Source organism: Canis lupus, chromosome 5, assembly GCF_048164855.1.
Source record: "Canis lupus baileyi chromosome 5, mCanLup2.hap1, whole genome shotgun sequence".
Lineage (NCBI taxonomy): Eukaryota > Metazoa > Chordata > Mammalia > Carnivora > Canidae > Canis > Canis lupus.
Genome location: NC_132842.1, coordinates 86,140,092 through 86,152,281, shown reverse-complemented (window position 1 = coordinate 86,152,281; position 12,190 = coordinate 86,140,092). Strand labels below are relative to the sequence as shown.

Genomic DNA, 12,190 nt, shown 5'->3' with positions numbered 1-12,190 from the left:
AGCTGCTGCTTGGCAATAAATTCCTCTTTTTTTTTTTTTTAAATTTTATTTATTTATCCATGAGAGACACAGAGACAGAGACGCAGGTAGGGGGAGAAGCAGGCTCCCTGCAGGGAGCTTGACGCAGGACTCGATCCCAGGTCTCCAGGGTCACGTTCTGGGCCGAAGGCGGCACTAAACCGCCGAGCCACCCGGGCTGCCCATATTCCTCTTTCTTCTAATACTACTACTTACCCCCTCTGAAAAACGTTTAATATTAAAATAATAGTAAAAAAATTTAAAAAGTTCCTCGCTTAAAAGGGGAGGCCTATTGTGTAAATGAGAAATAGGCCATATTCATTCAGTCTCTTCCATACTTTGTTTAAAAGAAAATAAGGTATTATCTCATAAGATAAGGGTAAGCATTTAAAACAGTGTTGGGGGCACCTGGGTGGCTCGGTGGTTGGGCGTGCCTTTGACTCTGGTCATGACCCCGGGGTCCTGGGATTGAGCCTCACCTTGGCCTCCCCGCGTGGAGCCTGCTTCTCCCTCTGCCTGTGTCTCTACCTCTCTGTGTGTCTCTCATGAATGAATAAATAAAATCTTAAAAACAAAAACAAACCAAGAAACACAAAACAACAATCTTTGTAGGGAGACTATTCCTTGAGGCAGCCCTTTTGAATACTCCATAATCCATCAAAACGCCGCAATATGGACTGACCCCTTGTGTAACACATGCAATCTTGGTGTGCGACCCTACACTCGGCCTAAAACCTAACAACTCGATGACTCTAGAGGACGAGAAGGATCTCCGCCGCGGAAAGCCCCGTTCAGCGTCCCCCCGTAGGCGTGCAAGCCGCGGGCGGGCTCCTCAGATGCTGCGGTTGGGTGAGCATCCGCGGTAGGCTCTCCGCAAACGATACCGAGCAGGACCATTTCTTGATTAACTTCCACGTTCCTTCCCATTCGTTCATTCGTTCGAGACCTAGCGAGTCCATGCCTGTGCCCGAGGCACCGTGGGGCTGGACAGCGACTTAATGCAGTGAGAATGATGCAGCGAGGACGGGCTCAGGATGCTGCCGGAACGGGGCCCGAGGGCACACGCGGGGTGACCCGGCCGTGTGAGCGCGCCCTGCTCGCGGTCGGTGCTCCCGCAGGCGCCCTCATCGACTGCTCAGTGCCGGCTGCTCTGGTCTGCGCGGGCGAGCGCGTGGGGGCTCCTGGGAGGCGCTCGCCCAGCGGCGATGGATTAGCCAGGCCTCAGGAAGATGGCGTCCTCGGAGCAGGCAGAGCCGCCGAGCCAGGTGAGGGGAGAGGGCTGCCCCGCCGCGGCTGCCGCGGCGCCCCGAGCCTCCCCGCCCGGCGGCCGCGACCTCAGGCCCCCGGCCCCGCCCCCGGCGGCCCCGCGCGGGTCGGTGCCGCCTGCGCTCGGCCGGGAGGCGGCGGGACCCTCGGGGCGCAGGCGGCCGCGGCGGCGGGGCTCCTGCCCGGGGGCGGCCGCGAGGGGCCGTGGGCCTCGGGCGCGGGGTGGGGGGCGCGGGGGAGCCGCCGCCTGCAGAGCCGCCCGCTCCCGCCCGTCGGCCGCGGGGTCGGCCCCACGCCTCGCGGGCCCGGGGCTCCTGCCGCAGCCGGGCCCCAGCAGGTCGCGGTGCGGGGCCTCCGGGACGGGATCCGCGGGCGGGGGAGCCGGAGGCCGGACCGCGACCCCGACCCGACCCGACCCGACCCCGATCGCGACCCCGACCCCGCCCCTGACGCCGACCCGACCCCGACGCCGACCCGACCCCGACTCGACCCCGACCCGACCCCGACCCCGACGCCGGACCCCGACGCCGACCCGACCCTGACCCCGCCCCGACCCCGACGCCGGACCCGGACGCCGACCCGACCCTGACCCCGCCCCCTCCCCGACGCGGGACTCCGACCCGACCCTGACCCCGACCCGACCCCGCCCCTCCCTCGCCAGCTCCCTCCTTCATCGCCTGAAGCCGCTCCCTCCGCGTCCCTGGCGGTGGGGCTGCCGCAGGCCCGGCACGGACAGCGCCTGCCCCCAGACCAGCTTCTGCTACAGCGAGCGACTCGGAGACGACGTGTGGGTCGGAGCGGCGGGAGCCCCGGGCGGTCTGGGATCCCGAGGCGGCCGGGCCCCCTCCGGCCTCGCGCCGCGGGGCCCCAGGAAACCCGGCTCTGACGACCGCCGCGTGCTAGGATCGCCCACCGCTCGGACCGCGGCCGTCAGCCCCGACTCCTCCAGGGCCTTAGGTCGCCAGCGCGGGGAAGGCCCCCAACAGCCCGCCACCTGCAGCCGTCCTAGTGCACGAGGGCCCCTTGGTTCAGGAGATTGTCCCCCCGGTAGGTGTGCAGCGGCTCCCAGGCCCTTTGCGGGGCTTTGGCCCGCACCTGTTTGCTTGTCGGCTCTGCCTGTCCTTTGCCCTCCTGTCCAGAGCTGCTGGAACTGGGGTTGCCCCAGGACGCTGGCCGTCTGCGGGGAATTAGATCCCTCCATGCCGGATCCTGTCCGTGTCTAGCACTAAGCCGCAGGTGCACACTGACCAGGAACCAGCTCCCGCAGGACTCGCTTGCCGTTTCACTGTCAGATCCTGATCCGCTCGGCTTCCCTGGTTCTGCAGTCAAAGCAGAGTGGAATGGAAAGGATTACTTGCAAATTCCTGTAAACCTGGTTTGCAAGAAAGAACACATTGTACCTTCGGGACGAGTCAGTGTTTATTTCACAGAAGGTCTCTGTCGGTCGGCCTTGTGGCCTCGGTCTCTCGTTCTGAAAGACACAGGGTGACGTCAACCCTTGCTTCCTTTGAGAGGCCGTGGAGAACAGCGGCATGGGCCCCGGCGCCATCCTGCCGGCTTAGGATCCTAGCCTCACTGCTTACAGCTTTCTTTGGCTTTAGTTTCTCCATCTGCACACTAGGAATAATTCTGGTGCCTGTCTTAGAGGGTTTCTCTGAGGAGTAAATAAATTAACTTATTTAAACTTTTTAAAGATTTATTTGAAAGAGACAGTGTGCGCACCTGTGTGTGCAAGCAGGGCAGGGGCAGAGGGAAGAGGAGAGAGAGAGGGTCTCAAGCAGACTTCTCTGCTGAGTGTGGAGCCAGCCGGGGGCTTCATCCCCAGACCAGAGATCATGACTTGAGCCAAAACCAAGAGTCAAGACACTTAAGCAACTGAGCCACCCAGATGTCCCCAAATTAACTTATTTTGGAATAGTGCTTGTCATGCTGTGATGTTATTATTGCATTCATTAAACTCTGGATTTTCACTCGCCAATGAGAGAAATCTTTCTCAAGCCTTATTATAATGTTTTAGGATATGATTTTTCACATGTTGACTACCAGCCCACTAAAGCTGTTCTTTTCTTTGTTCTGGAGCAATTTCTTTCCAATTTAAAGGAATACCCCAAATGCTGGTGTTTATCCTAGCTGTCCTTTGTGACTCTTAGATGGCGACACACTTGCTTTTTTCATAATGCTGATCTTTTTGGTCTTTTTTCAAGACATTCTCTTGGACTTAGAAATCATATTTATTGCTTCTCATCCTTGTTCTGTTTCCCCCATGTTACTCTAGTTTGCATGGTTGATCTCTTAGGAGAGGCCCTTCTAGTCTGTTCGTGGTATGGCCCATAGGAGTGGGAGCTGTTATCCTGTTTCTGCACTTCTCCACCAGAAGAGCAGAAGCATGATTCAGTCTAATTGTTTAGTGGTTGTTGAATATGGAACGTATTACAGAATATAGATTTCAGGTCCGTTGAGATTCCCTGGATAGACTACATTTGGGATTGAGAAAACACAGAAGCAGGGAAGGGAGAAGAACCCAGTGGAGACAGTAAGGAGTAGAAGAGCACGGCCTTGTGTCCCGACAGACTTTGAACTCCAGCACTCACTTGCCACTCCACCTCTCTGACCCTTTGTAAAATAATGATTACCCTGAAGCATTGTTCTGAGGGTTGACTGAAATCATGAATGTAAAGAACATCTGCTGCACACCAAGTGCTCAGTGAGTGTTAGTTTCCTTCTCGAAGAATCTATGCACAGGTTTGGAAGTCTGCCAAACTCTTGAGTAATAGTAGTTCAAATGAGGTATTTTCCCCCTCAACTTTTTTTTTTATTTTGAAAAATTTCCAACCTGTAGAAATGTTGAAGGAGTAACAGAGGGAACTCTTGTAAAACTCCCATAAGAACTTTGAGATACAGTGTTTACATTTTGCTGAGTTTGCTTTATTTCTGTCTCTTTACATGTATTTTTTTTAAGGATTTGAGAGTGAGTTACAGACATCATGGTATTCCATCCTAGAATACTTCACCTTGTCATAAGAGTGAGATTATTGTCTAATGTAACCATAATACCATTATCACACAAGAAATTTAATATAGATAAAATATTTAATAATACAGTCCACATTCAGATTCTCCCTATTAAGAAAACTCCAAATCCAATCAAGAAATAGGGATTGTATTGATTTTTCTCTTAGTACGCTTTAATCTAGAATGATTCCCTAGTCTTTAAATTTCTATTTCTTTTCTTTTTTTTCTTTTTTTTTTACTGAAGTTTAACATATACATAGAAAACACATAAGCCCTGTATCTAGCTTGGTGAATTTTCAGTGTGAACATACATATGTAACCAGTACTTACATTATGAAATCAAACATTACAAGGACCTCAGAAGCCTCCCTGGTGTCCTTCCTGTCACTGTCCAACCCCCTTAAAGGTTGCCCCTAGTCTGACTATATCCATTATTCATAATCCATAAATTAATTTAATAGCTTGTTGAGTGACAGAGTCCTTATGGCCAAAACTTTTACTGTGGAATTCTAGTAGGTGTGTTGTGGTCAATTTAATGAGTTTTGACAAATGTATATACCTGTATAGCCACTACCACAATCAAGATCAAAACAATACTGGTATTCCTACATGTTCCCTTATGCTGTGTCCCAGTAAGTACTGGCCTTTGGCCTCAGGAAATGTGAACTGCTATCACTATTGATTACGTTCTGCAGTGATTTTAGTCCTTTTGAATGAATTCATAATGTATGCATTCTTTTGTGTCTTTTTTTTTTAAGATTTTATTTATTATTCATGAGAGACAAACAGAAAGAGGCAGACACACAGGCAGAGGGAGAAGCAGGCTCCCTGCGGGGAGCCCGATGCGGGACTCGAGCCCACAATCCTGAGATCAGGACCTGAGCAGAAGGCAGATGCTCAACCCTTGAGCCCCCCAGGTGCCCCTTGTGTCTCAATTCTTTTGCTCAGAGTAACGTTTGAGGAACTTACATTAACTTACATTGTTGTGTCAGTAATTCATTACTTTTTATTCGTGTGTAATATTCTCTTGTATAGGTATGTCACAATTGGTTCATCTGTTCACCAGTTTATAGACATTTGGATTCTATTAATCATCTCTTACTGCATAACAGTATTACAATAGATTTATACAGATTACCAAAAAAAGCACACATTCTTTGTTTCAGTTTTCGTGAGTCAGGACAGTTTAGCTGAGCCTCACAAGGCAAGACATCAAGGTGTTTGCTGGGGCTGTGATCTCATGTGGATCTTGACTGGGGAAGGATCTGCTTCCTAGCACATATGGCTGTTGGCAGCATTTAGTTCCTTATGGCCTGCAGACTGAGTACTTCACTTTGTTACTGGCAGTCAGCCAGGGGCCACCCTTAGTTTTTTGGCACAGGGGTCTTCCTGACATGGTCACTTGGCTTCCTCAAAACCAGTAGGGGAGTCTTACGTAGTGCAACCACACACATGTTAATTACATGCTTCTTGCCACCTTTGCCATCCATGCCCTGTTGGCTAGAAGCGAGTCACAGGGCCCACCCATGCCAATGGGACCACACCGGGCATGAATACTAGGAGCTGGGGATCCTGAAAGTCACCTTCGAGTCTGTTCCCCCACGTGATTGGTTCTAGTTTGGGATTACTATAAATACTCATGTATTGTGAAGAGATAGGTTTTCTTTCTTTTTTTTCTTTTTGTAAATACTTATGAGTGGAATTGTTGGGTCACATGATAAGTATATGTTTAGTCTTATAATAAACTACCTAAGTGTTTTTGCAAAGTTGTACTAGTTTTTATTCTCACCAGCAGTATATGAGCATTCCATTTGTCCTACATCCACACCCACACTTGGTATTGTGTCTTTTTAATTTTAGCCATTCTAGTGAGTATGTAGTGGTATTTCCTTGTGGCTTTGATTTGGATTTTTGTGATGACTATTAACATTAGGATCTTTTCATATGCTTACTGGTAGAGGCTGGGGTTCATTTTATTCCCCCTTATGGATATGACTTATTTCAGTATGATCTGTTGAACAGATTACACTTTCTCCATTGAATTGTCTTGCCACTTTTGTCAAAAATTGAAAAATTGGGAGTGCCTGGGTAGCTCAGTTGGTTAGACATCTGCCTTTGGCTCAGGCTGTGATCCTGGAGTCCCGGACCGAGGCCCACATTGGGCTCCCTGCTCAGCAAGGAGTCTGCTTCTCTCTCTGCCCCTCACCCTGCCTGTGCTTGCGTGCACGCTCTCTCTCTCTCTCTCTCTCTCTCTCATTCTTTCTCTCTAAATAAACAAAATATTTTTAAAAATTAAAAAATTATATATACATAGGTCAGTTTCTGAGCTCTATTTTGTTTCATTTATCTCTATGTCTATCCTATTGCACATGAAATACTGTCTTTATTGCTGTAGCTTTATAGTAAATCTTAAAATCTTAATATCAGGTAGTGTAATATATTTTGATTTTATCGTTTTCCAAAATTGTTTTAGCTTTGGTCCATTTCATTTCCTTACAAATTTTAGAATCAATTCTTTAAGAAAGCTTGTTGGGATTTTTATTGGGATTGTGTGGAATCTATAGATCAATTTGGGGGAGAATTGACACTTTGTCAATATTGATTTTCTAATTCATTAACATGGCATGTGTTTCATTTAGTTGTCTTTGATTTTTCTCAGTAGTGTTTTGTAGTTTTAAGTCTATAGGTCATGTACATATATTGTTAAATTTTACTCTAAATATTTCATAATTTGGTACACTGATTATGGAAGTCATGCAAATTTTCGTTTTTAATTGTTGAATGCTAGTATATAGAAATAAAATTGTATCATTGTTTACAGTAGTCCTACTATGGAAATAGCCCAAATGTCCATCGATAGATGTAAGATACATACACATACATATATAAATGAATATATAATGGAATATTCAGCCATAAAAAGAATGAAATCTTGCCATTTGCAAAAACATAGGTAGAGCTAGAGAGTATAATGCTAACTGAAATCAGAGGAAGACAAATACCATATGATTTCACTCATGTGGAATTTAAGACACAGATGAGCAAAGGAAAAAAAAATGAGAGAGACAAACCAAGAAACAGACTCTTAACTGTAGAGAACAAACTGATGGTTGCCAGAGGGGAGGTTGGTGGGGGGGAAGAGTGAAGCAGGTGATGGGGATTAAAGAGTGCGCTTATCATGATAAAAAATAAATAAATAAAATTGAGTTTGTATGTTGGCCTTGTATTTGTAATCTTACTGCACTCACTTATAATTCAAATAGCTTTTTTGTAGATTGTGTGATTTCTCTGTACATAATCGTGTCATCTGCAAATGAAGACAGCTTTACATATTTCCAATTTGTATGCTAGGACTTCTCATACAGTGTTAATAGGAATATTGAGAATAGATATATATTTTTTAAAGATTTTATTTATTTATTCATAAGAGACACAGAGAGAGAGAGAGAAAGAGGCAGAGACATAGGCAGAGGGAGAAGCCTGCCCATGCAGGGAGCCTGACGTGGGACTCGATCCTGGGACCCAGGATCAGGCCCTGGCCAAAGGCGGCACTAAACCGCTGAGCCACCGGGGGCAGCTCGAGAACAGATAGTCTTGAATTCTTGATCTTAGGAGAAAATTCATTCAGTCTTCACATTTAAATATGATATTAGCTGTAAGTTTTTTTGAAGGTGCACTTTATCAAGTGGAGGAGATTCAATTTTTTTCAACTTTTATTTTTAATTTGTTGAGTGTTTTTGAAAAAAAATTGTGTGTTTTGACTGTTGTCAAGTGCTCTTTTTGCTTCTGTTGATCCTCTTGTTTTCTTTATTAATATGATGATTCACGTTGATTGATTTTTCAAATGTTAAATCAATTTTCTATTTGTTAGGTAAATTCTACTTGGTTATGATGTATTATCCACATTATATTTTGCTGGATTTGGTTAGTATTCTGTTAAGGCTTTCTTCATTTATGCTTAAGAAAGATATTGAGTTGTAGTTTTCTTGTGTGTGTTTCTGTGAAATTTTTGTATAGTTTTGGTATCAAGGTAACATTGGCCTCATAGAATGAGTTGGGAAATTTTACCATTTTTTCTATTTTTTGAAATAGTTTGTATAAGATTGGCATTACTTTCTCCTTAAATGTTTATTAGAACTCACCAATGGGGGTGGGGGAGAATAATTCACCAATGAAGCCACCTGGGTTTAGAATTTTTTTTTAATTTTTAAAAATTTTTTATTTATTTATGATAGTCACACAAAGAGAGAGAGAGAGAGGCAGAGACATAGGCAGAGGGAGAAGCAGGCTCCATGCACTGGGAGCCCGACATTGGATTCGATCCCGAGTCTCCAGGATCGCGCCCTGGGCCAAAGGCAGGCGCTAAACCGCTGCGCCACCCAGGGATCCCTAGAATTTTCTTTTTAAATTTTCGTTACATACTTAATTTCTTTTTTATTTTTATATTATATATTTATTTTTGAAGACTTGATATTTTTTATTTTATTTTTTTTAAGATTTTTTATTTATTAGAGACAGAGAGAGAGAGAGAGAGAGAGAGAGAGAGAGAGAGAGAGGCAGAGAGGCAGATACACAGGCAGAGGGAGAAGCAGGCCCCATGCAGGGAGCCTGATGCGGGACTCGATCCCGGGTCTCCAGGATGAGGCCCTGGGCCGAAGGCAGCGCTAAACCGCTGAGCCACGTGGGCTGCCCCGATTTTTTAAAAAAGATTTTATTTATTTATTCATGAGAGACACACAGAGAGACAGAGACAGAGGGAGAAGCAGGCTCCCCACGGGGCCTGAGTGGGACTCGATCCCAGGACTTCAGGATCATGCCCTGAGCCAAAGGCACTCAACCACTGTGCCACTGAGGCGTCCCCCTTAATTTCTTTTTTTTAAATAATTTTTATTTATTTATTTTTTTATGATAGGCACACAGTGAGAGAGAGAGAGGCAGAGACACACACAGGCAGAGGGAGAAGCAGGCTCCATGCACCGGGAGCCCGATGTGGGATTCGATCCCGGGTCTCCAGGATGGCGCCCTGGGCCAAAGGCAGGCGCCAAACCGCTGCGCCACCCAGAGATCCCTAATTTCTTTTTTTAAATTAAATATTCTAAATTATGTTAGAAAATTTTTGATATGCATTTTTAAGATAGATAAGGCTGTTAAACTGTTCTGTTCTTTGGGCATTTTGGTATGTTGCATGTCAAGGAATTTTTCTTTTAATTTTTTAAAAGATTTTATTTATTTATTCATGAGAGAGGGAGAGGCAGAGACACAGGCAGAGGGAGAAGCAGGCTCCTCGCAGGTAGCTTGATGAGGGGATGCTATCCCAGGATCACACCCTGAGCTGAAGGCAGATGCTCAACCACTGAGCCACCCAGGTGCCCCTGTGTCAGGGAATTTGTCATCATTTCAGTTGTCAAATTTGTTGCTTTAAGGTTTTTTATAATATTACCTTTTAAGTATCTATAGATATGCAGTGATTTTCCCTTTTTCATTCAAAATACTGCCAGTTAGTGTCTCCTCTTTTTTTTTTACTGATTGGTTTAGCTGGAGGCTACCAATTTTAATACTCCTCAAAAAACTAGCTTTGGGTTGCCTGGGTGGCTCAGGGGTTTGCCTTCAGCCCAGGGCGTGATCCTGGAGTCCTGGGATCGGGTAAATAAAAATAAAATCTTTAAAAAAAGAAAAGCTGGCTTTTATTTCATTGATTGTAGTTTTTTTCATTTATTTCTTTCCTTCTATTTTGAGTTTCATTTGCTCTTATTTCTCTAGCATATTTTCTAAAGTTAGTATGGCACTTAAAATGTTATTTCCTTTCCAGCACAGTGTTAGTTGCATTCCACAAACTTAAATTATGTTGTTTTCATTTTTGTTCAGTTCAGAATGTTTTATTTCTCTGTGATTTCTTCTTTCACCCATAATTTACAAATCTAATTTCCAAACATTTGAGATTTTTCCTTTTTTTTTTTTAAAGATTTTATTTATTTACTCATGAGAGACACAGAGAGAGGGGCAGAGACACAGGCAGAGGGAGAAGCAGGCTACATGCAGGGAGCCTGATGTGGGACTTGATCCCTGGTCCGCAGGATCACACACCCCCGGGCCAAAGGTGGCGCTAAACCGCTGAGCCACTGGGGCTGCCCTCCACTTTTTTTTCTATTATCGATTTCTAGTTTACTTATTTTTATTTTTTTAAATATCTTATTTATTTGAGAGAGAGAGAGAGAAAGCACATGCAGTGGGAGGGGGGGAGGGGGAGGGGGAAGCAGACTTCCCACTGAGCAGGCCTGATATGGAGCTTGATCCTAGGACCCTGGAATCATGACCTGAGCTGAAGGCAGCCACTTAACCACCAGGCGACCCTATTTATTTTTATTTTTATTGTTTTTAATATTTTATTTATTCATGAGAGACAGAGAGAGAGAGAGGCAGAGACATAGGCAGAAGAAGAAGCAGGCTCCCTGTAGGCAGCCCGGTGTGGGACTCCATCCCAGGACCCAGGGATCATGACCTGAGCCAAAGGCAGAAGCTCAACCACTGAGCCACTGAGGTGCCCCTTGATTTCTAGTTTAATCTCGTGGTCAGAGAACATCCTGTATGTGGCTTCAAATCCTTTAAATTTGAGATTTGTTTTATGGTCTGTCTTGGTGAATTTTCCTTGTGAACTTGAAAATAATGAATATTCTGTGGTTGTTGGTGGAGTGTTCTATTAATGTCAATTAGGCTGAGTTAGTTGATAGTTAAGTTTTTTGTATCCTTACTGACTTTTTTGATTAAGGAAAGATTATTAAAGTCTCCAACTGTAATTGTGGATTTGTTTATAGCTTTTTAATTCTGATTTACTTTATGTATTTTGAAAATCCGTTATTGTATGCATACTTATTCAGGATTATTAGGTCTTCTTGATTGATTCCTTCATTTTTGAAATGTCCCTGTTTATATTTGGTAGTATCTGCTATTTTGAGTTGTCAGAGATTAATATATGTATTGCACCTTCCTTATGACTATTGTTTGCATGGGGTGTCATCTTCCATCCTTTGGCCTTTTACCTATGTTTATTTTTGTTAAACATGGTTTTCTCCTAGACAGCATGCAGCTAGATCTTAGCTCCCACCACCCCCCGTCACCCCCCCGCCAACATAGTTTGACGATCTCTGCCTTCTAGTTGGAGTGTTTCATTTACACTGAAGTAAACATAAATATGGTTGGGTTTAATTTAAGCCTACCATCTTGAAATTCTTTTCATCTCTTCTTTGATTCCTACTATCTTGTCTGCTCTTGGATTGAATTGTGTTTTAAGTGTTTCATTTGATCTCTACTATTGGTTTAGCTTCTGTTTTTTGTTTGTCAGTAATTGCTGTGAGTTTTTATGATATGTTAATGTTGCCAGAGCCTGCTTTCAAGTGATATACCAATTCACATGGAGTGTAAGAACCTTAGAACAGTATACTTCTGTTGCTTCTCTCATCCATTATGTCATTATTGTCATAGGTTTTACTTGTACCTATGTACAACCCTGCGGTACACTTTAAATTATATCTTTTTAAAGAAATAAATGTATATTTAACATATCTTACCAGCATATTTACCATTTCTGGCATTCTTTTGTGTAGATCTAGTTTTCATCTGGTATTATTTTTCTTCTGGTTACAGAATTTCTTTTAACATTTCTTGTGGTACAGATATACTGTTGACAAATTCTTTTGGCTTTTTTTCCCCCTGAACAGTTTCTTTTTTTTTAAATTTAATTAATTAATTTATTATTATATTTTTTAAGATTTTATTTATTTATTCATGAGAGACACACACAGAGAGGCAGAGACACAAGCAGAGGGAGAAGCAGGCTCCATGCAGGGAGCCCGATGTGGGACTCGATCCCGGGTCTCCAGGATCACACCCTGGGCTG

The 12,190-nt window shown here is 44.5% G+C and overlaps 1 protein-coding gene across 2 annotated transcripts in view; it reads left to right on the top strand.

Annotated features, from left to right (window-relative positions):
* Positions 1-1,176: 1,176 nt before the first annotated feature.
* PEX14 (peroxisomal biogenesis factor 14) overlaps positions 1,177-12,190 on the top strand; it is a 138,206-nt gene continuing 127,192 nt past the window's right edge. Inside the window, exon 1 of one of the 2 annotated variants that reach the window (XM_072828430.1) lies at positions 1,177-1,283. In XM_072828430.1, coding sequence (XP_072684531.1) covers positions 1,248-1,283 — 36 coding nt within the window. In that variant the 5' untranslated portion in view covers positions 1,177-1,247. The remainder of the gene's footprint in view (positions 1,284-12,190) is intronic. The other variant, XM_072828431.1, reaches the window with a different exon arrangement.